General features: G+C 40.2%; 1 protein-coding gene across 1 annotated transcript in view; it reads left to right on the top strand.

Annotated features, from left to right (window-relative positions):
- Positions 1-630: 630 nt before the first annotated feature.
- LOC145434220 (uncharacterized) overlaps positions 631-27,082 on the top strand; it is a 38,606-nt gene continuing 12,154 nt past the window's right edge. The window contains exons 1-6 of the mRNA XM_080311556.1: positions 631-768; positions 1,517-1,594; positions 2,614-2,791; positions 8,113-8,239; positions 8,517-8,656; positions 11,814-11,963. Coding sequence (XP_080167682.1) covers positions 664-768; positions 1,517-1,594; positions 2,614-2,791; positions 8,113-8,239; positions 8,517-8,656; positions 11,814-11,963 — 778 coding nt within the window. The 5' untranslated portion in view covers positions 631-663. The remainder of the gene's footprint in view (positions 769-1,516; positions 1,595-2,613; positions 2,792-8,112; positions 8,240-8,516; positions 8,657-11,813; positions 11,964-27,082) is intronic.

Below are 27,082 nucleotides of genomic sequence, written 5' to 3'. Positions count from 1 at the left end.
ATATGTTTATGTCGGACAGCCTTGACATAGTCAGAGATGGGCAAGGAGAAAATGTTCCCCAACATCTGAAGATGAAGGGGGTAAGATACCAGAATAGATTGGGGGTTACATGTGTTAGCTGACTATTGCTCAAATATCGAACTAGACAACCTACAGAATTATGGGTTATTAGCGTAAATTTGAACCCCGACACTCGCACTTTATTAGTCCTGTGGAAGCAATTTCAGTTTAAATCAACCAACTAAAGCAGTGCAAATGTTTATTTGAAGTCTATTGATTTACTTTCGACTGCTTGTGGTTTTTGAAACGTTTTATATAATAAACACAAAATATTAAAAGTAGTTCCATTATGTTGGTTATGAGACGATTTGGTGGGTGCCTAACCCATAAACTTGACGTGATGGAGAAAAACGTAAGTCATTTTTGAATTCAGTGTCCAAAATTTAGTCAGAATGAATTGTCTGATCAAAGTCACCAAAAATTGTGTTGACCAGTGTAATTTAACTGGATCACGTTAGGAATGACCGAGCCTTACGCATGCCTTGTGCACGGAACATACGTAACTTTGTGGAATGCATGAACTTTAAGAACTGCGGATTGAGTAGATGAAACAACTTGGATGAGTATTTCTGTAGATTTTGAAGTAGCCTACATATATATGATATGAGTGTTTTACATTTCGCGGTCTTCTGCTGTCTGCTTACTATGACCGTTGATGCATGGAAACCGTGGCGGACAGACGATCAATTCCAGATTGAAATATTATCGGTAATATTCTGATTTAGATTTAAAATAGGGGTTTCGTAGACTTATGACAACGGTTTATAAATATATCAAATGATATCAATAGGGCTAAAGCTTGACTTCAATTTGATACCGCCATCGCGATTAAATTCAACGGATGGCGTCAATGTCCAATAGGATTGTTCAAAAATAACTTTTTTTTCCAAATTTCATCCGCTTAGTGATGAAATTGTCAGGTTGCCTAAAAAAAAAACGCTACACACCAAATTGAGGTTAGAAAGATGTAAACCCGTGAAAAAAGCATCACTTTCCCTTCAGGCATACCTGGAACACGATATTTAGTCATATCGAAGTGCCAAAATTTTTCACCGTAAATACTATAAATTTAAAAATGGCCGAAATTTCAATTTAAGATTGCACGGTCTTTACTGGTCGGAATTGACCCAAATTTGGTGTGTAGCGTTTTTTAGGCAACATGACAATTTTATCACTAAGCGAGTGAAGCTTGAAAAAAAAAGTAATTTTTTGAACAACCCTAATGTCCGTTGTTCGTGAGTAGTGGCATTGAATATGTGACGCGTAATCACTACCGGAAATATTTGTCTTCCGAGAAGAAGGAGACCATTTTATTATTCGATATGATGCCTCTCATAGATGGCTGAATCCGGGCTCACATTTGCATAGAAAATGACAGAGACTGCGTCCGTTCCCGAACCTTTCAAATGCATATAAATTCTACAATGTTGATGTCTGTACATTGTGTCTTGCGCAGAAAAATCAGACCTCGATCCAAGCTCGCTTCAGACATCTGCGCAAAGTCAGCAAGTACCTCGTCAACGTCCAAGTCAAAGTAAGAATGGAATTACCCGGAGTTATGATAGGCCGTAACGTAAAAATTTGCTGCGAATAGGCTATCGTGCACACAAGTACAACACACGCGCGTCCACGTCGTCCAAATATCATATGATCGACCGAAAAGATCATCGCTCTATCAAATATGCCGGACCTGATGTGTGGAACAGTATCCCGCCGGCCATCCGACAGTCGACGAGTAGGCTATGTCCACATTCAAGTCGAAATACAAGCAATTACTACTAAATAAATACAGTCCATCCTCAAGATTACCGGACCACGACTGACCTATCGATCTCGCTTCCCATGACATGCCGCCCTATTTATTGTCGCTTTCTTTTTTCTATACTATCTTCTTTACTTTCATTCAGTGTGCATGCCTCCTCTTTACATCGCCTAGGCCAAGGTGGGTGTCAGATTCCATAGACTGCTCTTTGTCGCTTCGACATCTTCCTGTCTTTTCATTGTATCGCATTTTTTGTGGTGTATTGAACTGATAAAATTGCTAATAAACCAATGATGATGATGATGATCGTTGAAGAAATTGGATTATCGAAGGAAGGAATAGTAACAAATTTTGATACTGGCTCATAATTATGATGGTCGCATTTTCAAATTCCAGCACTTTCTCTGGGCATTTGGCTTGGTAATTTGTGATTTGACGCCTTTCGCACTATGTCGGCATAAACAACTTTCCTCAACTGGTATGTATATGTGGTGTTAGGGCCGATGTACAGCCTATTTAACGACATTGAGGGATAACTGTATTGGCTAGAGGCAGTTGCGAATCTATCGGTAAATCGTCGTCGGAATAGGCTCGGAATACTGACAGCGGCAAATGGCCTGAAAGTATTTATTTGGTGGTGAGCGGGCGGTCAATATCGCTTGGATTTTAGATTTCACGAGCTCTGACTGTGTGCATTTTGCCGAGGTGCGGACGGTTTTCCGCGAGTTGGCCGACTGAAAATTTTCTAGATTGTGACTGAACTTTTTTGTTATTCATTTTTGTGCTTATAGTTTCTTGCTGACGTACAAGCCGCATACACTAAAAATCTGAAAGGAAAGAGAGACCGACAAGCCGACGGCTACTACTACATCAATACCGGGGATGTTTTGGAACCAGGGACTTTATACGAGATTTCAGTTTATCAACCGAGACCATTTCGCACCATAAAGAACATTGATGTCATCACTGGTATGAAGTTGCGAGTACAACAACTACGAATGTATAGGCCTACCGATCCGCGATTTCACGTTCGCTATTATTCGAAAGCTACATTTTGTTGATTACGCTCTTATGGTATGTTAAATTCCACAATGGAAAGCACATAGCGGTAAGAAGGCACAACACTCAAATTTCATAAACTCAATAATTCCGAATTTCAATTTCGCTTCGCTTCATCGGAAGGTGCACCCCATTATGTTGTTCTTTATGTTCGAGATGATGTTTTCTAGCTGCGGGTCTTGCGGGATCGGTTTCCTCATCGTTATTCTCCGCTTGAAGGAATTCAGCAGCCACTGGCGATCTATCTTGCGCGTCTCGTGTAGCTTCTTGTTTCTTCCAGTCCATATCGCCTGTTTGAACATAGAGATTGGAATCATTAGAGTTCGCTCATGGCCTTCCCTGATTGGTCGTTTATGTGCCATATGAAGTATGGTCTGCATGTTCGCTCTTTGTTCGGTATTTGCCGTGACTTGTTCCCACGCTCCTAAAATGAGGTTTAGAACTGGTGTAATTGTATCACACTGGGTAAAAATATGGACATGAGATTCACTTCGGATTTCGCAGAGCACACACTTACATGTTGGTGTGACCAGGCGTGCGTTCAACTTATCCATGGTTGGAAGTATTTGATGCGCCGCATCCCAGTTGAAGTCTCTTTGCTTTCGCGTGAGGTATTTTGCCCGTACGTTCTTCCAGCTCGGGCCTTCCATGTCCATGATTTCCCTTCTGTGTTGCCTTGCGATTGTCGCCCGGTATGTGTCCTTCGAACTTCCTTTTTCGTAGTCTGCGTCCAGGGTTCCCAGTTCCCTCATTGTTTCGTTCACTTCCACCCAGTGTGGTTGCGGCTGAAATGCATGAGGTCTGTTATTAGGTAATTTGTTTTTTTCTGTTCCTGTTGAGGATGATTGCCAGCTGGTGCTCCAATCTTCCGTCATTTTCTGTCTCTGTGTTTTTCCCCGAGTCTTTTAAATACTGGATCGCAGGCTTGATGAAGATGAGATCCTTGATTCTTGGTATATCGGTCAAGCCTAGCCCTCCGATCTACTCCTTTTGAATTGTCTAGTTGTAATCCCCCTTCTTCTCCATGCCGAACAGGAATGACATAATGAGTCCTCTCAGTTTGGTCTTCAGGTCCTTCGGCATTCTCGAGGTGGTGGCGTAATATGCGAACAAAGGAAGAATATTGGTCCTTGTTAGTTCTATTTTTTCATACCTTTGAAATTTCATCTTTTTCAGTTCTTGAATGCTTCGATCTGTTTTGTCAATTGCCGCTTCCCATTGCTGTTCCGTTGCTTGCAATTTGTGGGCTATTGTTGCTCCTAATATACTAACCTCATCGGCTCATTTGATCGCCGTTATGTTGTATTGTACTGGCCTTCTGCTCCAAATTTTATTCCTTTTGTTTTTTTCCCAATTAATTTGTAGTCCGCTTGCTTTTCCGAAATGGGTGATGATGCGCACGGCCTTTTCGCAATCTTGTACTTTCGCCAGCGTTATTGTCACGTCATCGGCGTACGCCGGGGTGGTGATTCTGTTCCTGAGTCCGGTCAGTTTGTACCCGGCTAGGTTCTGGTTGAGGCTCTGTAACAAAGATTCGGTGACAATGGTGAACAGATACATGGAAATAGGTTCGCCTTGTTTAATTCCCGTCTGAATTTCTATTTCGTTACCAATTCTCCCTCCAACTCGCGATTTGCTCTTTTCGTATACTTGCCGGTAGAATTCACGAAAGGTTGACCCGAAGCCTGCCGCTTTTAGTGCTTCCTGTAGGTAATTGTGATCTACCGTGTCGTATGCCTTTTTGAAATCGATAGATATTATCGCGCCTTGTTCTTTGGATCTCATTTCTGATGCTGCTTCCCTGATCAAGAGGCTCAGCTGCCCAATGGTGTTGGGCTGGTTTACGAATGCGTGATGTTCGGCAGCGCCGATGCGTGATGTTCGGCAGCGCCGCCTTTACTCTGTTGGAAAGAATTTTGCTTAGTATTTCATAGTCACAGTTCAAAAGTGTTATTGGTCTGTAATTTTCTATATTTTTTTGCATCACCGTTCTTGTAAATGACCTTTAAGAATTCCTCTTGCGAGGCCGCTCGATACTTCCTGCGTAGTGTAAATTTCATTGAACACGTTGGTCAAATCTTCGGCTATTGTGTCTCTGTTCTCAATTTATAATTCCACGCTGATCCCATCCTCCCCCGGAGTTCGATTCCTGTTTTGTTGTGCAATGGCTAAACGGACCTCATCTTCGGTGATGGGAGCGTCTATTTTCTCCTGCTGTTACATCGTTAGCTGTTTTTTCTGATACCTGAGAAAACTACTTGCAGTTTGTTGGTTGGTTTGTTTGTTTCTCACCGTATAGCTCAGTGTAGTATTTTTCGATGATTGTTCTTATTTGTTCGTCATCCGAGGTTGTTGTTCCATTTGCGTCTTTTAGTTCTTCGATGTTCACCGCCTCCTTCCTCTTCCTTATAGTCTGACAAAGGAAGTAAGGATTGTTGTCCAGGATCGTTTCTCGCTAGGCTTTTGCTTCCGCCTGAAGCTTGGATAGCTCTCCCGCTTTCCTCTTCCATATTTTCTTCTTTATTTTTCTGTATGGAAGAGATGTTCAGAGATGTTATTTCGTAGAACATTTTGTCTTACCTCTTCGAGCTCTTTCTCCTCCTTCAATCTGATGATCTGCTTTTCTTTTAGGGTTTCCCCTGCGTGTCTCACAGCGAGGTGCTTTGATTTCCTCTTGACGGCTTTCCACCATTCGATTTTTGTTTCGTATATGGCTGGATCAGGGATATATAGAACTTCTATATATTCCTGGGCTGGATGCAGCGTCTTCCATCTTCGCCATTTTACTTGGAAGTCATTTTGGAACGCCTCCTTTTCGTATATTTGTGTGTTATTCTTCCATGAATTATAGGCCTCGGACTCTTTCCTTTTACGCGCAAGGTCGCAGTCACCGCGTCGTGGTCTGTAAGGGTGCAGGTTATATGTTTGCAATTTAGAGGTATTATACCTTTCGAGGTGTAGATCCTGTCCAATCTGGACTTTCCTTAAGGTAGAAATATGTGTAGTCTTTTTTATCCCCATTTGTGTCACGAAATGCGTCGGTCACTCCTATGGTCCTCATTACTGAGCGATTGTATCGGGCGTCTTCTCCAAGTCTTGTTATGTTGGGCGGTTCGCGGTCGAGTTAGCAGCTGTCGTGCCGTTCTTTCCTGCTTATTCTTGTTGCGAGTTGACGCAAGAGTGCTCTTCTTTTTGTTCTGTTATTGTGACCGTATACGTTAGTGATAGTGAGATTGATTTTACATGACTTGATTCGGATTAGTAGTATTCTTCCTTCCGTATCCATCGTCTGGTTCAGTGTTCTGTATGATTTCCTTCTGTGCGTTAGTAGAACTGCTGTTCCTGCCGTTTTCCCGTTTCCGGAATTGCAAAATGACTTTCCCTTCCATTCTGCAGCCCAAGTTCTTTCAGTATCCAGGGTGGAGTGCGTTTCTTGCAGACAAATTATGTCGGCGCCTGTGTCCTTAATTTATTTAAATATTAGTTCTCTTTTACTGTCTAGACTCATTCCGTTGACATTGATTGTTAGTATCTTAAAAATATTCGGACCTGCCATAATGAACGTTACTTGTTAATGTTTGCGGACTTTTGCCTCTTCGATTTCGTGCACCTTGCGCACGATTTGTAAAACTTGGCATCCTCATTTCGGATTAGGTTACCACAGCAGCTAGATATTTGGCATTCGCTTTTGCAGGTCCCGCAGATTATTGTTGTATTGTTAGTTAATTGTTCGCCCGTCACGATGAATTGATCTTTCGTGTTGCAGAACGCCTGCATAATACAATTTTCAGTTTGACATTGCATACAGGTACATACCGAGCTTTGGTTCGAGAATGCAATCGGCCTGCCGCAGCTGATACACGAGTCCGTTCCCTTTATTTCACCCTAGTAGCTATTGAACCTTCTGGTTGGCTGGATATAATCTTCAGAGTCAGTGCTTTCCCTTTGCCTCTTGTCCCTCGCGAGGTCATAGCCCGTGACACTTCATCTTCTTCTGGTCGTTCAGGCTATCAGTGGGCTATCAGTCGACTTTCTTGCAATACAATAATAACTTTCGGGACAGGTTTATTGAACTTGACAATTTTCTTCCAGCTTCGCGGAACAATTCTTGGTATTACCATAGAACGATTCTCATCAGCGCTCGTTGCCTATCACCATTAAGATTTAAAATAAATGAGCGAAACCGAAACGCATAAACGCATATTGAGATTGCATAATGCATATATTCCATTTATTATTTGCTGATGATTCCGGTATCTATCCTGTGTTAGCGTCGACAACATCAGCAGCCAGCACACTGTAGCCTAAGCTTGGAAGATTCGAAGAGGTGTTATTCTTACAATGGAGTTTCGACCATTTCCATAAGACGTCGGATCGGCTCACTAGAGTTTGCGACTCGGATGATCTTATATGACTGAAAATGGGTTTAAATGGCTCTTTATACGCTGAAGGTTCCCGATTACTGCCCTATGCCGTTGGGCCTACAGCCTGGATATTATTGCTGGCAATGCGAAGTAGAAATTTTCTGCAATTACTTGATTAGTTTTAGATATGATATGAGAAAGTATATTCTTATATTCGTTTCATACATTCGTTTCTACATGTGGGATTTGTTATAATATTAACCATGTACTTGAAATGAACCCGAATATTTTCGGCTGACACTCGTCAGGGATAATCGTCAGCAACTATAGTAGAGAATTGGAAAGAGCATCGTATCACAAAATATGACGTCACCGGCATAAAATTTCGAATAATCGGGCGGAGAGAGCGCTTAAGCTTAATGTAGGCTACTATTTTTAGATGGCACACAAACTCTGTCTATAGGCACATGCTTGATTGGCCGACTCCAAGGCTCCAATTTGGAGCTTCGCGCTCGCTTCGCGCTCTCTCCGCCCCGATTATTGGAAATTTCATGCCGGCGACGTCATATTATGTGATACGATTGTTGATATACAATGTACTTTCCAGCCGAAAATTTTCGAGTTCATTTCAATATGAATATGCTTGTCAATTGTATATTGAAGTTCTATACCTCCAAGAAGCTATTAAACATGTTTTCACGCAGTAACATTACCCCCCTCCACTCGATGTCCATGTATCGATCTATTAGTCTTTCCTGAGGATTTGTATGGTTGATGTCTTCCTATGGGCCTTTAAAGATACTCTGCTGACAGCATTAAATAGGCTATGAGGGTTCCTGCCCATAGATAAACGCCTGACTTTGACAGATTGCAGTGTCTACACATATTCGTGCAACACATCGCGCGGGGAGTCTTGCTTACCGAGTGCGTATTTGTGCGACGGCGTTGACGACTGTCTTGACAAATCAGACGAGGAAAAGCTGAACTTCACCTGGTGGGGCTATATTTAACGAACTGTAAGAAGTTCGAAGCTTTCCGTTGTCATATTCTCTTCAGCGTGCTTGGGAGGGATGATAACGTCCTATATCTCCGGTTATGTCAAATAAGCTGTGGAAGCGATCCTGGTATTGACGACTGCCCACCATATTCTTGAATTATAAGCTCAGTGTAAACGCACACTGTGAATGAAATATGATTTCTAAATTGGTACTGTGCGATGCAACCGAGATGTCAGTTTTTCGTTCCGGCCTTAACGACGTTTTCATTGTTAGTGCTGTGACGCTGCCGGAAAGACCCACACCACCAGTGCCCTCACCGCCTCCTGTTGATACTCCTTGCATGAGAGCTCTAATAGCATCTTTTGAGAACACCGAAGGCCGGGACTTTGTACTCACTGATAGAGAACGACCTTGTGAGTGAATTGGTATTATTTTAATTAATACAAAGTGTTTGTGCTTCACGTATATTGCTAGCATGCTGTCTAATCTGAAGTGTTCAAATCACTGAAATTTAAGTCATGGGTTCCCTATTCCTGGGCTACTGCATAAGATATTCCGCGGATTGGGACAAGTCTTCTTCGGAGAGAATTAACTTTTGCGTTTAGGGTAAGGTTACCATATTTTTGTGGATAAAATATAGCGCCCACTAGCTGATTATGACGTTACACTATAGCAAAGCTTCGCCCATCGAATGTACAGGAGCGGAGCGGAACATAGGTTTTGAATTGGGCCATCTCTAATGCGAGCTCTGGTTATTACTTGGGTCTGCAACAGATTTCTTCGCGGTCGGATGTAATCGTCTGCATGGTGGACGTTATCCGGTCCGCCGGTTGTGTGTTTGACAGGCCTGCTATACTGTTAGGCAGAGGTGATCTGTAACGAAGTATTTCTACTTCTTGGAAGTACTCACATAGTTTTCCTCTACTTCTGGTACTTACTCAAGTGGATCTGATTTTTGCTACTTCTAATTCGTAATATTTTGTGATCTACTTACTTACTTTTCGCTATTTTCAGTTTGTCAAGTAAAAGTAGTTTATTCCCCAAATACAAAATATATCCTGAGGAATTTCGGAGCTGCTTTCACGGAGTGCCAACATCTAATATTCATTAGAGTCAAGAAAAGTCAGAAAATTTTGTTGCACTTCGCGTACAGTAGTTATGGAGTGACAAATATATTTTCACGAAAGTATCACTGAATATAATTTAGGTACCGGATTGCTTGGTTCCGTTCACACCGCATTGTCGCCGATATCAAATATTTCATCACAGTAAATATGGCCACCGTTTCGCAATCTAGCAATTATCTATCATATCGTAATCTAGCAGCCCATGGCGTCTCCTGCTAATCAGGAAAATCCGGCTTTTTTTAACGTTACACCTGTTTTATAAGATCACCTTTGAAGCTTTATGGACAAAAGACATGAAATATATTTTCCGCTTTTTAGAAGTGGTATTTGTATTTCAGTTTCAATTCCGAATATCATACTTTGAGTTCTAATTACTTTCAGTTCTTTTGTCTGTAGAACATACATATTGAAGAATAAAAGCAACTGTAGTAATGCCTCTATTTTCTGAAAATAAAGCTACTCTAAATATAAATTTTACGATCCAAAATATTTGTTATTAACGTATAATAATCGCGCACAGTGTTGAAACCGTATCCGGTACAACTTCTCCGTATTGCTCTTCACCTAAACTTGGAGCCTTATAATATGGGGCAGGGCGCCATGCCATGATGTTCTCTAAAACGTGGTCATCTAGTAAACAAAGGGTTAGTATCGCATTTTCATATCAATACTATAATTTGCATCCCATGGTGCGAAAGAATGCTTATTCTGTCGAAAATTGATACCTCATGGGATGCATCAATACCAATCAAGCTCTCTGCACCTTCCGCATAGCTCAATTTGCAGCTTTTGACAGTCCATGCGAACGAATTAAGACTGTTTTCAAAACTACTTGAGTAGATTTAAAGTCGGTCAATTCTACTTCTACTTCAAGTAGTTTTAGGGGGCTTATGGAAGAAGTACTTCCACTCGTACTTGGATAGATTTTTCGTCACTACTTCTACTTCTACTTGAATAGCTTTCTTGACTACTTTAACCACCTCTGCTGTTAGTTCGGTGCGGTTATCTGGTTGTGTATTGTAGGCTAACCAATGTTCCCTCTAATTTTTCATGAGTCTGCGCGCACTCACCAACTCACTGCGCGGTCCCTTGAACAACAGTGCGCAACAACTAAAAAAAGGGTCATCACTACAGCTTTCTTGTGCGCGGTACACGTTTTTCTCTGTGCGCGGCGACTTTAAAAGCAGTCCACTTCCGCCCATAAAAGTACCAATCGTAAGCCCACCATAGGGTAGTTGATGCAACTTCTTGCGGGCTTACCGTAGAATATCCATCTGCTTGTTAAAATCTGTGAATGAATTCTTGTCAATAATATTGGCTCTTCAACATATTACTATAAAATACACCAGTAGGCTACACATCCGGTGGTTTCCAACCTTTTATGGCCGCGAGCTCATTTCAAATTTGAAAATTTTCCGTGGTCCAACTCAAAAAATGATAGGCTGATTAATAAAAGAGTTAGCTTGCCCAGACTTACTCACGGCCTATTTTGGAAACTGATGACGTTCAACATCTTCGCGATCTCTAGAATAAAGGCAACCGACCCCCAGGTTCAGAACAATTGTTTTTGACTAAACTAAAACATCCAAATGGCCTTAACCAACTCTAGGAATATACCGTTATTATATAATTGCTATTACAATTAGACTTATTTCAGCAAATGATGGTTATTTTTATTTATTTTTGAATGCACTTTTTGCGAGGGCGGTGCGTGGTCCCCATATTAATATCAGTATACGTAGTATTAAATCGCGCGCATCGCGAAAAATTTTTTCGAATAGCATAAATCTGCTTAAAACTAAATTTTTATGTTGTATTTTTATGTTGTTATATTTTTAGCCTACTTCAAGCCTTCAAAATTCCGGACATTTGGGCATATTTTAAAATTTCCTCCCGGACGCAGTTTCTACTGCGAAATTCCGGATGTATGGCAACCCTAGTTTAGGGTTGCATTTAAAACAAACGGTGTTTTAAACAAAAGCCCTTATTAAAAAAAATTGTTTTTTTTTCAAGTTGTAAAATTATGCCATAATTGTGTAAATACTTTCGAAAAAACATGTTTTATGAGCCTACGGACAATTACCACCCGATATAGCCGACGTATATCGATATGGGATAGTCGGAACCCTCAAAATTGTCAGTTCAACATTAATAGTACAGATATTTCGCCAAATAAGCGATATATTTACCCTGTATTTTCAATTGACAATGTCAATACAATATGATGTCATAATTGAATATTCATGACGTCATGGCTTAAAAAAACAACAATAAAAACCTTGTTTTGAGTTAGGGCCATGTTTTAAACATGTTTGTTTTAAATTGATTTTTGTTTTAAATGCAACCCAGGTTGTGACCAGAAACGAATCGCGGAAGCAATTTCATGCGCAGCCGGGTCTCGCCTTGAACGTAGCAGATAAATCATAGAAGGCATGTTTTTCAGCCTGCGATGCAAATGGTTATTTCGCTCCAGTTAAATGTGATCATGCATCGATATGTCACTGCATTCACCCGTTATCCGGAAAGGTGTTGAAGACGCAGAGAGACATTGACGAATTGGTTCTTAACATTTTCTCGGGTGTTTGCAGAAAGAGTACGTATGAACTTCGATATTTTCTCAAGCAGAATACACATCATTTATTGGGAAAACCTTCTTTACGTTTTATTATTATCATTATTCGCCCATACATACACGATGCATTGATTTATAGAATATGCCGACCATGCATGGAATATAGTACGAGGCAAATATACGCAAATTACGCATGGCAGAGTGAAAATAACTTCTTCTTTTTTCGAAAAAAGGGGGTTCTCAAATCCCGACAAATGACCTAAAACTTCAATAAAACTGACGTTAGGGAATTGCCCCCATTTTCCAGGCGGCTACCCCCCAATTTCTGCGCGCGTGGGGGTAAAATTGTCCATCGCTACAACCACTGGTCGTATATTCATCATATATAGCTCAAAAGCTGCCAAAACATCATGTTTCTATCTGCCTTGAAGATAGTTTTCTCTGTTGTGAACACAAAACGAGTTACAGCCAGAAAACAGTAAAATTGTGAAGTGGGTAATTGGTGGGAGTAACTAAGTTACATGTTAGTGTGATTTACACAAGAACAGCTAAATAAATCAATCTTATTTTTATAAAAGCTCGCTGGTAAGAGCTGTTACTCCATCTATTTTTAGAACAGGCCCGCGGGTGACTCATCTGGTCCTTGCGGGCTACCCTGGCCCCGCGGGTACCACGTTGGTGACCCCTGATCTAGAACATGGCTGTGGTCGTCGGCCCCCCTTGAGTGGTGAGCTTTTACCAGTAAGATTTTATAAATGAGATTATTTATTTAGCTATTTTTGTGTAAATCACAACAACACAGTGATTCTCAAACTTTTTGGACACGCCCCCTTTTATAATAGTGAAAAATTTGGCGCTCCCTTTATCATCATATTACAACATGCAACCAGAATGCTAGCAATCCCAACGGATAGTTTGATGGCATGGAAGGTTATGATTATTGGTGGGAGAATTCTCTAATAAGAAATTCGGACTATACACACAGCAATAACCATGAATTGGAAGTAAATCGCGCAAAGCGCGGAAAACTTTTTCAGTTGACCGCAGCTTCGCACCTCCCTTCAGATGCTTTCACGCCCCCCAGTTTGAGAACCACTGCACTAACATTTACCCGCTTCAATATTTCACTGTTTAATGGCTGTAACTCGTTTTGTGTTCACAATAGAAAAAACTTTCTTTTTAAGACGGATAGAAGCATTATGTTTTGGCAGCTTTTGAGCTATAAATCATGACTTTTCGACCAGTGGTTGTCGAGATGGGTAATTTTACCCCCTCGCGCGCAGAAATTGGGGGGTTGCTGGCTGGAAAATAGGGGCACTCCCATAAAGTCAATTTTTATTGAAGTTTTAAGACATTTGTCGGGATTTAAGGACTCCATTTTTCGATTAAAAAAAAGAGTTATTTTTACTTATCCCTTGCACACTGCACAGCGAAAGTCGCATACATTATAATGGACTGAACCTTCATCATGATCGATTTACTGTAAATTTACAACTTCAAATTGGAGATTGGATGATTTGAAATTGTGATCAGGAAGCCGTTTTGATTCCATTCAGAACGCTATTCCACATGGAAATATGTTGTTAGCAAATATACTATGAATCTGAAAAACCCGTAGCCTATATAGGCTATTCAAATCCACCCACTGCTCCATCAACTTCATCTGTTCAGGAAAGAGTAAAATCCGCTTTGATTTGATATTAACATTATTACACAACGGTGCTTTTAGCCTGTTTTAAGGCTTTGTGCTCCACGACATGATAATTTTTGTACAGTTCAATGCATTTCTTCATTTCATCAGGTCTTTCATTTTCTTGCACTCTCTCAGCCAGTCTCTTTCAGGCGTTCTTCATCGGTTCTTTTTGCTGCCGACTTATAGCTCGGCTCATTGTAATTGGGCATGAAGTCACTGCAATCGCAGTGAGGTCGGCGACAGTGTTGGGAAGACTCGAGTCCCCTTTTTCGTGTGACTTGATTTGAGTCGAGACCCTTTTTTGAAAATGACTTGAATAGACTTGACTCGGCGAAATACACCGTTTCCCCCTCCCATTTTCGACTTGTACATTGTGACTCCATACCTGTCACTACTATAGGGCAGTGTTGGGATCAAGTCACTACTTTCGAGTCACGAGTCATCTCGAGTCATTGCAGATTTTGACTCGAGTCAAGTCAAGTCAATCGATTTTCAAAGGTGACTCGAGTCAAGTCAAGTCACTCGTTTTTTGGAGGTGACTCGAGTCAAGTCGAGTCAAGTCAAGTCAAGTCACGAGTCAAGTCACAATTCAAGTCAAATTGTATTCTTGAAGCATGAATGATGATTCAAAGTCATTACATTTTGCTAGCTGTGTGAAAGACAGATTAATTGATCATTTATCTAGAATCAAATAACGAATATCTAGTTAAGTATACATGCAAAAAGACGTTGTATCCCTCACGCACACGTAGAGCTATGCTAATAAAATAAGTGAGTAACTCTACAGCTACATGCTACAGTACGTTATTATCAGCCAAAATATTGGACCTAATGCGAAGCTTCGAGAAGTTGAAACAAATTGATATGGTACAATAGCCTATACACTACCCATCTACACATCCGTGAAAATATAAACGTCCAAACTATATTTGTTCGATTTAAATCATACAAGAGGGTTGGTAAATGTGAGCACTGTGCAACGTAAGCATTAGGCCGTCTAAGAAACAGAGACACATTGCTATTTAGATTAATCTTCTACTACTACTTCGACAACGTAAGCTGTGATCGTTCAGTTTGCGGTCAATTTATTTGTGACCTAACAATGGAGGATCAGTGGAACGTGGAATCAGTGAGTGACTGGTTGCTCTTACAAGTGACACTGCCGTATCTCGAACAATCCGAACATAATACACAAGATACAGTGATTTATTCGACGCCGCTAACTTGATGACTTGAAATTGACTCGTAAATTTTACGCCGAGTCACGAGTCAATGCACATTTTTGAAGCTCCGAGTCAAGTCAAGTCAAGTCATTTTTCCAAAGTGACTCGAGTCAAGTCAAGTCATACGAAAAAGTTGACTCGAGTCTGACTCGAGTCAAGTCATGACTCGAGTCATCCCAACACTGGTTACAACGTTAATGCGCGTGTCTTTCGTCGCTCTTATTCTAATTGTGATCTAATTTGTGACATGTTTCTATGCTCTCATTCAAATTCTGATCCAATTTCTGTTTTTTCCTTCAATCCTTTGGGAGAACTGCATCGTGACAACGAGCCAAGCTTGGTGTACAGACATATACTATCACCATGTTTGTGAGAATGAACTCTATAGTTTGATGTGAACTGAACTTCATGCCAGTGTTGGGATCAAATCACTACCTTCGAGTCACGAGTCAACTCGAGTCATTGCACATTTTGACTCGAGTCAAGTCAAGTCAATCGATTTTCAAATGTGACTCGAGTCAAGTCAAGTCACTCGTTTTTTGGAGGTGACTCGAGTCAAGTCGAGTCAATTCAAGTCAAGTCACGATTCAAGTCAAATTGGATTTTCGAAGTATGAGTGATGCTGCAAAGTCATTACATTTTGATAACTGGGTGAAGGACAGATTAATTGGCCATTTATCTTGAATCAAATAACGATTATAAAGTTAAATATACATGCAAAAAGGTGTTGTGTCGCTCGCGCACACGCACAACTTCTAATAAAATACATGAGTAACTATAGCTACATGCTACAGTCAGATTTTATCAGCCAACGCAGAGGATCGAATACGAAGCCTCGAGACGTTGAACAAATTGATGTGGCACAATAGACACTACCGATCCACACGTCCGTGAGAATATAAAGGCATAAACTATATTCGTTCGATTTAAATCATACTAGAGAGTTATTAAAGGTGAGCACTGCGCAATAAGCACTGAGACGTCTAAGAAACAAAGATACGTCGCTACTACGACTACAACAGCGTAAGCTGTGATCGTTTCGTGAGCGGTCAATTTATTTGTGATGTGACAAAGGGGATCAGTGAATGACTGGTTGCTCTCACAAGTGACACCGGCGTATCGAGAACAACCATCAGAACGTACATAAGATAAGTTGCTTTAATCGACGCCGGTTACTTATAATGACTTGAAATTGACTCGTGAATTTTGCTTCGAGTCACGAGTCAATCCACGTTTCTGAAGCGCCGAGTCAAGTCAAGTCAAGTCATTTTTGCAAAGTGACTCGAGTCAAGTCAAGTCATACGAAAAAGGTGACTCGAGTCTGACTCGAGTCAAGTCATGACTCGAGTCATCCCAACACTGCTATAGGGTTACCATACGTCCTTCTTTAGGAGGAATTGCCCTCTTTTTTGGCAATTCGACTTCCTTAATAGCTATGACAGCCAAGCGATTGTAGAGGCACAACTAAAAAACACCAGCAATGACACGAAATCTGGATTTCGGCGGCAGTGACGGCGAGGCTGACTAAAAAAGGCCGGCAAGACCTATAAATAACACCATGTAACAAAAATTTTGTTAAGCCGATTTTTTGATATTTCCTATACCATATTCCTTAGTAAAACATGTTTCTGGCGTTTATTTGCCCCAAGTGTCGTTTAAAAATGTCATTTTGAGCCTTTTAAACTTCCCGCACCATGTTTTTCAAGCTCCTTTGTTGAATTTCCTATTAACTGTGACGTCACTTTAATCCATTATTTAATTCATAATAGTTGGCTGTTAGTAACAATCATCTTCTCAGTCTCAGTCAGCATTGACTACGGCAAGCAATCTCAAATTCCTTATCGTTTTGTTATGTTAATGCACTGATTGTGGATCTAGTGCAGAGGTCTCAAACTCAAATGTGCTCACGGGCCAATTTCCTAGTTTTTGATGATGCCGCGGGCCGCAGCATGAACAATAGAGATATTCAATATAATTTCCAATTATACCTTATTTGACGGGAGCTTGCTGGCAGGCATCCCACAATCGTCGTGAAAATGTAATTTACTATTGCACTATTGTACTATTCACGCTTGATACGGGAAAAAATCACATTTCTAATATTTGAATAAAATTGTATTTGTGCCAGGCATAATTTGTTAAAATAATGAGTTATAGACATCATGCGAGAAGATGCATCATGACGTTGACAAACTGTCGGTTTGTAATATTGCAGCCAGTGGAACTTTGACGTGCCACAATTTTATGTGGATTATTTTAAAATCTACTGAAGATTCATCTGATATCAGAGCATTTAAGCGGTGTAGACTACTCCGGGTTTTGATATAGTCGTGATAAGTATCGGCTATATTGTTACTATCATTGCCAAAGTCACATTAAATCAACGTTCGGTTTTGCCTTCGATTATTACTGGAACATATCAATATAATCATTATTCAGCCATAATAATAGCATTGTCCAAATGTCCATTTTCAACACAATTTCTTATGGTACCTATATTAAAATCAGAAAGCCCATCACATAAAATCGCGCGTAGCGCGAATACTATTTTCCAGTTGCATAAATGGGCCAAGACTATATTCCCCACCATAGGCCTAATTCCACAATGCATCTCGTACATCCTGATGTGCAGCTTATTCGTACCCCGATGGGGTCTACGGACCCCGTGTAAAAAATCCTGGAATAGAAATGTCCAATCGGCGAAGAATTCATTGGTGTTGCAGCTGTAGAGCGTACTACTACCTTACTCACCACCGATAATAACATGGATAAAGAGAACAAACAACACCCAGCATGTAACCAACTATACGTCACGGGGGTCACAGAATACCAATGGTTGCCATACTGGCCTGATTCGATAGCTAGGCTATCTACCCTACGCAGCGCAAACTACGACATTTTGATGTATTACTACTCCCTATGACAGTTTCACAGATCGTTGCGTCCGTAGGATAACCAAGTCACCGTTCCGAGTCACTAGTCTATCTCTGATTTTAATGTTTGACCCGACTCAACTCGAATCATTTTTATTTAATCACCCAGTCATCCGAAATCGAGTAATTTTACGAGAAGGTCGCACCAAACCAAATCACAATTTTCAGTCACAAAACATCTACGGGTAAAGTTTTATCATCATGAACTAGAAATGTGACGTAATAGCTGATCTTTATCGCGTGGTAGCTTTTAAAAGTGATAGTGAAGTTCTTTGAGATTTCAGTGATTTTTATAGTAGTTTTAGCGTGAACTTTAAGCTCTTATATCTAAAAAAGATATATGGCATTCGAATATATTATTGAACATTTGAATTTCCAAAATGCCGTCGCGGGCCGCACAAAATGCTTTCGCGGGCCGCGTGTTTGAGACCTCTGATCTAGTGCGTATAATCTCATCAGTATTATCAACATCACAAATGTAGTCTGCCTGCTGACTGTTTTTTGATATATCTGTGGTCTGTATATCAGTTTGAAACAAGTTAAGTACAAATTATAGATAGAAGTAAGGTTTTTTATACTTATGAACTTTACTTTGGCATGAAGATTGGTGACAAAGATAAAAACTGGGCATTTCATGTAATCTTCAAAACATGCCGATGAAATATGGATGGATGGCTAAGGGAAGATCGGCATTCAATGTCATTTGCTATTAAAGAATCTGAAGGGGAATTCGAAACCTTATAGATGACTGTTATTTCTGTATGGGTGACATTCCAAGGTTCAGATTAACTAAAAAATGACTTGACACTGCATATCCTTCTATGCCAGTGGTGGTTAACCTTGTCTACATCGCCCACCAGGGGGCGATTTGGATTTTGAAAGGGCGGAAACGTTCAGGGGGGGGGGCGATGAGTTCAAGGGGCGGTATGGGGGCGCTGAAGAAAAATGGCCTCACAGTGAATGGTGTAGTAAGGACATATGATTATATAGCAGAACAATGGTTCTATATATCCCTGAGCTCAAATTGCAAACCAACATTCGACAGAATCTGTCAAATCACAACGTTTTTCGTTGCGCTCATCGCGAAATATCCACCGACGATGTTTTCATGAATACAGTGGTTCATTTTAATTCATTTAAAATGAATTTGGCGTAGCCTACATTTGGATTGCCAATTACCCGTTAAAACACTCCCGTCACGTTAGCTTCCAAGACATTTCGACTCCTTCCTATCTTTTCATTGCATCGCAGTTTTGTGGTGTTATGAAATGATGAAAATATTAATAGACTGGTACTTATACTGATAGCTCGGGTTATTTTCCACAAAATGTTTTGAACTAGGTATGGTATCCTGAAGCGCACTGCGTGTCGAAATCGACAATGGCACCGTACTGTACAACTTTTGAGACTGATGTCCTTTGTACATTAAAGATGTTTTGAAGCTTTGTGGCCCAAATGATTAACTAAATATACTTGTATTTGAGAGCTACAAAATCATATCGTCAGAATATTTCTTCATCGTATCATAAAGGAGGATACTGCTTACTGTTGTTAGTAGTTATGTAGATCGCTCGCATGACGCCATTGGTTCTTATGGGCGGGGTGGCATGGTGCCGAGAAACCGGGGGTGGCATGGTGACCCTTATGTCTTATGGCGGGGGTAGCATGGTGCCATTGTGTCTTATGGCGGGGGTGGCATGGTTACCTTTTCGGGTATAGGCTGCGGCGGCATGGTGCCGTGAAACTCGTGGTGGCATGGTGACACTTATAACTATAGGCTGCGGTCGCATGGTGCCACTGTGTCTTATGGGTGCGGTGACATGGTTACCTTTTTCGGGTATAGACGGCGGCGGCATATGCTAACGTGAAAACTCGTGGTGGCATGCTAATGTTTTTTGGTATACGTGCGGTGACATGCTAACGACGATAAATGTGTCTGTCATGTATTCTTACGGGATCTGTGGTGACTCACCATGAGTTCTTATGGGTGCGGTCGTGAATCGCCCTTTCGGGTATAGGCATCTCTCGCATGTCGTACTTTCGCGTATAGGCTGTGGTGGTGATTCGCCATGTGTTCTTATGGGTTCGGTCGTGATTCGCACTTTCAACCATCTCTCGCGTGGTGTTGAATAGTCACCAACAATAACCGCGCAAACGGAAACGTGGCTTGCAAGAGGATTTACGCAGTGCGTGCGACAGACGGCGATTCGAATATCAACAATAACCGCGTTCGCAAACTAACACTTCCAAAAGATGTGAAATATTTGTAAAATCCTACGATCGCTCACAAGATACCACTTCCGGCATATCGATCTATCACTCAATACACAACCGAAGTTGAATTATAATTGAATGCGTAAATTTATCACCTCGGCATCAAAATTCGAAAACAACAACTTGATGCTTTATGTTCTCACTCTAATTTCATGATAAGTGTAATAAGTGCCGAATAACAGATACACCACCGGCGAGACTTGGATACCAACAAATTGTCACTTATTTCTATTCTAGCCGTAATCCTTTGTGAAGTTAACGCTTATTCAAAAAGGTGTGAAATATTTGCAAAACCCCGCGATCACTGACAAGATAATGTCTCGGACATAACCATCTTTCACGACTTGGTGTCATAACCATACCGATCGCTCACGCGGTGAAATTTTAGTAATCAGTTTGTCACAGAACTTGATTTCGCTGGTAAGATTTAACAAGTAACGAATAACAGAGCGCCAGTGTCGGTAACTTGAATAGCGACAAATTGTCACTTATTTCCGCTCTAACCCTAATCCTTTGTGAAGTGAACGCTTATTCAAAAGGGCGTGATATAATTTTAAAATCCGACGACCACTCACCGGCTAATGCTTCAGACATAGCAATCCCTCATGTCCGCTCACAAGGTAATATTTCGGTAATTAGTTTGTCCCAGAACCATCGCAGACGGTGATTCGAAAACCAACAATTTGTCACTCGCCCGCGATCGCTATATGTTTCACGCCTCCAGAATAGTGGCTGACTTTAGTTGTGTGATAAGATCCATGAAAATATGCAATCAATGTGTTAGCTTATCAACTTGAAATGAAACTCACTACACAAATCAAGTCGATTCGTATCTGAATGTTTTAAATCGACACAACTCAAATCCTTTGACAAATCCCTTAACGCGTTTTTGTTGAATCGAACGTAACCCGAATATTACTGACGCCGACTTTCAGCCGCATCGAATTATTCGCACATTACGCGTCGCTGTTTTCACACTTATAGAATCAATACCAACTATAACTCTACAAGAATCAAGAATCACAAGTATGTGCATTACACAGTTATTGTCTTTATTAACTTGAAATCAAACACTTAACAAAAACACGCAACTAATCATTTGGCAACTCTAGCATTACCAAAAAATTCCAGTATTGTTGATTGAAAATCCTTGAGTCATTATTATCAAAAATGTTATAGTACCGCATCGGGATCCATTCGCGGGATGTACTAAAGGTAAATCCAAATAATCCACATTCGCGGGATGTACTAAAGGTAAATCCAAATAATCCACATTCGCGGGATGTACTAAAGGTAAATCCAAATAATCCAGAATGAAATATTTGGACTTTGACATAGTGTGAATTGAAATAGGATTGACAAACACGACTACCAACTTTGATCCAGCCACATTTCAAGATCATACTTTGAATCAAGTAATGTAACATTACAACTCTATTCACGATCCCGCTTTCCATTTGTCAAAGAGATATTTTAACATCTTACCATACTCAAAAGAATTATTCACAACATTAACAATTGTTCAAAATCTAGTTTTCACTTACTTGATTATATCACTGCAACTCATAAATTTGAATTAATTCATCCTGGTTGTATTCGTATGCTCGGTCTTTTTTATTCAATTGTAAAGGTTGTTACTATTCTGAAGACAAAGTATTTACAAATCGGTGCATATACGATTCGACTTGGACATACTATATTTCGAGTATACGAGATTTGAATGTCTGAACAATAACTGAGAAATAATTTATCACAATTAAATCCGTAATATTACAGCGTAAAAGATATTGGAATGTCAGCAACTCTGTAAGGTCATAGTTACTACCACTAATTTACCCGACCAACTCGTCATGATCATTCCTGAAATCAACACAAACGTGACCACTGACTTGAGTTAACCACAAAACAGCATCAAGTTTTAAATCCACTTGTAGCTTACGGCTTATTTGAATGCGGGTTATGTTTTGTTGTAATTGAGTGTACGGAAATAGTATTACGTCTCGACATATCACCATGTCGGAATTTGTGACAGAGAATTGAAACATATGCACTTTACAGAGTGTGAAAATATCACTTTGAGTATCGAGTACCGTTCGAAGCTAGCGATCAATTCTTAATCATTTCAGTAACTCCCCATTGTGTGTGCTAAATTTAAAATATCGCGAGGTTATACACTCTAAGACTTTGATCATTACAAAAGTAAATTGTGATATGTTTGTTAGATGCATCCAATTCAACTAGAAGTGTCTAGTGCCCAACACTCGTAATATCAAAAAAGTACTTGCTACACTGTTATTTGCTACGTGTTATGCATTGTTGTTTATTTGTAGTATTGAATGAAATTGTTCTTGAACCCTCAAATAATAATCCCCGACATGAAACCAAGCCGCTGAAAGTCGTTACCATCACGAAGATAGAATGTGTACGATGTTTGTCAAATGTGTCCTACCTGACCAACAGAAAACAATTTTCACTAGCTTGGTAATGAAACCGAAGTCTCCATTCGATATTTTGTTTGTGTCAAATACTTTGCAATGAACACATTTGGGTGGTTGAGCTTTACATCATCAGACTGTCATCTGTACATCAAGAATACATCCGACTTGTAACCGGATCGTTTACCTAACCGAGTTGTATGCACAGTTTGATATTTTTGTCATTTAGTGATTGCTGAACATACCACTTCGAAATACTGCGTTGATCTTAATTTCCATCATCGTGATAAGTGAAGTACATTTGTTTTGAATTCATAACAATAGGCTTTTCTACGACATGGTAAATTATTGACAAGTTCTGCTTAGAAGATTGGTTGCATATCACGAAAAATAATATACCACACATATTATTACTGTTACTCCATTCATCGGCATTTTTCCCGTTGTCGATTTTCAAACGAGTAAAATTTATTACTTGAGTTGCTCTGCTTACTATATTTAAATGTAAACTCGCCCGTCTTTCAACAACAAACAATGTTAAAAAAGTATGCAATCAAACACAACAAGTTTTACGATACTAATTATTATCCCACATAACCCATTTCTTACCGAAGACATATGAAATATATTCATGTTACACGAAAATATTCGCTCATGCTACAAACCTGTACAATGATTGGGGGTGCTTTCAAACTGTTTCGATACCTCAAGAACTTTATTGTCTGAACGGTTGTTCATGTATCGTAATAATCAAGTAGTTCAACATAGAACTAGTATTAACAGAAACATCAGAGTTGTTTACACAAAAGTTTGTATGCGTGCAGTATGCGAATACCATGTGTAAGTCCAGCACAATTGTGGTATCCATCCGGGTTTAGTTAACACAATTTACGACACCGAGGTCACCTCATCTTTCGTAAGACAACAAACCAACCAAGGTTTCAGGATATGTCCGTGTCATAGCAATAAATCAGCTACTACAACAACAGAGTACATATGTTTTCTAGTTACGGCGCTTACGTCTTACACACAAATCAATCCACTTTGCTAACAAAAAGTGCTGGGTCATCAAGTGATTACCCTAACAACAAAACAGCTAAACGTACTATCATACAAAATGGCCGTTATAGTCACCAACGGTACATCGTACAAGTAACAAGTCTCGAGAATCCAGTTATTGAAAAAACATGAAAGTGTTTCTACACCAAGTCGTTATGTTGACGAAAGCGTATATTGTAATATCATGATCGATTTGCATTCGTGGTCACAAAATGTCACTACTCTAAATAATTATTTTTCACTCAAACACAAACGCATACTTGTCGCCAATCGTTTTCATCAAGCACGAGTTCAAGAAACCTGCTACGACATGAATTGTTATTTTTTTATGTTGTGTAAATAGGTAATAATTAATTTTAGTAACACTATATCAACATCATCTAGTTGCGCGAATAGATTTACACGTGGTCTTGTGGTTTTAATCGAAGTACACAGCGCGGTCTAACGCGGAGTCATCTCTATTGTACAGCAACTCGGAAATCGAAATGCATGCATTAACATTTAAACAGCGATCGCGTTTCGTGACGCGAAAAATATGTTCACCACCGCGATACTCTGCACAGGGCGTGCAAATCCTTTTCACACTCGTAATAGTATACCAACGGCTACCGGCGACAACGTTTAACAATACCAACGACACTAAACATACGATACCTACCCAAGTAAAATTTCCATTTTCACCTGGAGGTCAGCCGTTACCTGACTAAAAATACCATTGTCCTTTGGAGATTTATCGTTTACCCAGTGTAACAATCCCCTTTTCACTTGGAAATATATTTTTGACCTGGATAACAAACCCCTTTTCACTTGGAAATCTATTTTTGCCCTGGATAACAAACCCCTTTTCACTTGGAAATCTATTTTTGCCCTGGATAACAAACCTTTTTCACTTGGAAATATATTTTTTCTCTTGGTAACAAACCTTTTTCACTTGGAAATATATTTTTTCTCTGGTTAACAAACCTTTTTCACTTGGAAATATATTTTTTCTCTTGGTAACAAACCTTTTTCACTTGGAAATATATTTTTTCTCTGGTTAACAAACCTTTTTCACTTGGAAATATATTTTTTCTCTGGTTAACAAACCTTTTTCACTTGGAAATATATTTTTTCTCTGGGCAACAAACCTTTTTCCCCGGGTAACAAACCTTTTTCCCTGAGCAACAAGCCATTTTCACTTGGTGGGTCGTCGTTTACCTGAGTAAAAATATCATTTTCCTTTGGAGATCTGGCGTTTACCCAGTGTAACAATACATTTTCTCTTGGTCATCTAGCTTTTCCTAGAGTAACTAATCATTTCTCCTGGGTAACAAACCCTTTTCGTCTGGAAAACTATCATTTACCCGAGTACCAATACCGTTTTCACTTGGAAATCTATCTTTTCCCTGGGTAACAATATCATTTTCGTTTTGAAAACTGACAACCACACCGGACAATTTGATATTTTTGTATATTGTTACAACGGGTAGTGACAAAATATACACCAACAACGACTCCGATACATTTGTCTAATCAAATATTCACTTGCTCTGATGCATCCCATCAAAATCATTGGTTACTCACATACAATAACAATGTGCTGTTGTACATCGACATGTATGTTTTCGGAATTGGCGAATAAAGGGGTTTCCGATATGTCTGTGATGTCCGGGTTCGTGCTTTGGATTTTCCAGAGTCAAAATGTCTGAATAAAACACCTCCTTGACTTTGGTAACTGGTTGATACACGGATAATGGTGTTCGGAAAACGGATGCATTTATGTTCCCCATCGCGCTAATAACTCCGGGTTACTTGTGAGTTTCCTCAGGTCTGTTTACTATATTGTGTCTTTACTGGTCAATACATGTCGCTCCAGTCAGCTGCAACCGGATCACTAATATGAGAAAGTGTGTGGGCCTGATCCGGATATTCACTCATGAACCAACGACCAATATTCAAGTAAACATGTTACAGACCGTGTTTTGTCTCCATGAAAAATACCAATGCATACACCATCACATACAAGTAACGTCACGATTGTTCACAAGTATTCGCGTAAACGAGGTGTACATACAATGTGTCGGTGTACAAACATCATGGAAAACAAATTCATGTTCTCAAGTATCATCATGCGACGACTCTGTACATTCAATGTGGGCATAGATGACACACGACATGATACAATGGACAGTGCATTATGCATACCGATATATTCTCAGTCAAATATGCGAACCGTGTACTATCACGCATCCCGATTTTCGCTGAATATCCACAACACCAACAAATCTGTACATTTCTTTTCCCTCGACCTCGACGATAGAGTTGTCATCCCAATGTACCAATCGAGTGTATGGTTCATCAGGTGTAAAATCCAAATCAAATGTCACCAAGGTATCGTTTTTCATTTTCAATATTTCCACCGCTGCATCTTGTCTGTGTCGTAAAACCACGGTGTGGGCCCAGAGGAATCTATGGACAGTTACGCGTAGCCCTATATTTACTCGTGGATATGGTCAGGTAACGACAACGTTTTCTCAATGGGCTGTGTGGGTACAACGTTTCAATACGTAGCTGGATCAACTAGACCAAAAGTTTCCAACCGCGATTTATGTTGACCTGTCGAGTTACGAGATAGCACCCTCTTGCGGTGTGATTAACACGAAATCCGCCTTCAGCTCGCAGAGACACACCCTGGATTACATTATCTAATCGTAATCGAACTCGAGATTCACACACACACACAGAGTCCCTGTTTGCGATTTCAATCCGGAGTCACTGCTCACGATGTTTAGCTGGAGTCGTTATGTGGGAGTAGCGACATCCGACATATTCATCGCGTGAAAGATTGATAACGATGGTAATCACCAAATACATAAAACCAGGTGAAACACTGCGGTCTCAGCGAAAAAATTAGCAGGTTATGACCAACGATACGTAGGGGTTGAGCGAGTTACGCAACCCGATTAAGTCGAGGTCTGGATCACGATGCAAGTCTACATGAGAATCCGAAAAATCTTGCAAAATCAAGGTGTGAACCCGTGAAAGGGTTGTACTCGTGTGAGATTCATTTTTCACAAGTTGGGTTGAGGCGGCTCATACTAAGATCGTGTTACGTCCAAATATGGCTGCTTGTCTGTCCCCAAGTCATCTATACCCACATTGAATGTACAGAGTCGTCGCATGATGATACTTGAGAACATGAATTTGTTTTCCATGATGTTTGTACACCGACACATTGTATGTACACCTCGTTTACGCGAATACTTGTGAACAATCGTGACGTTACTTGTATGTGATGGTGTATGCATTGGTATTTTTCATGGAGACAAAACACGGTCTGTAACATGTTTACTTGAATATTGGTCGTTGGTTCATGAGTGAATATCCGGATCAGGCCCACACACTTTCTCATATTAGTGATCCGGTTGCAGCTGACTGGAGCGACATGTATTGACCAGTAAAGACACAATATAGTAAACAGACCTGAGGAAACTCACAAGTAACCCGGAGTTATTAGCGCGATGGGGAACATAAATTCATCCGT

The sequence above is a fragment of the Botryllus schlosseri genome, chromosome 2 (genome assembly GCF_051294905.1).
Source record: "Botryllus schlosseri isolate E-star chromosome 2, Bs_hap1, whole genome shotgun sequence".
NCBI classification, from domain to species: domain Eukaryota; kingdom Metazoa; phylum Chordata; class Ascidiacea; order Stolidobranchia; family Styelidae; genus Botryllus; species Botryllus schlosseri.
Note: the sequence above shows the minus strand (reverse complement) of the source record. Positions and strands in the feature narration are given on the sequence as shown.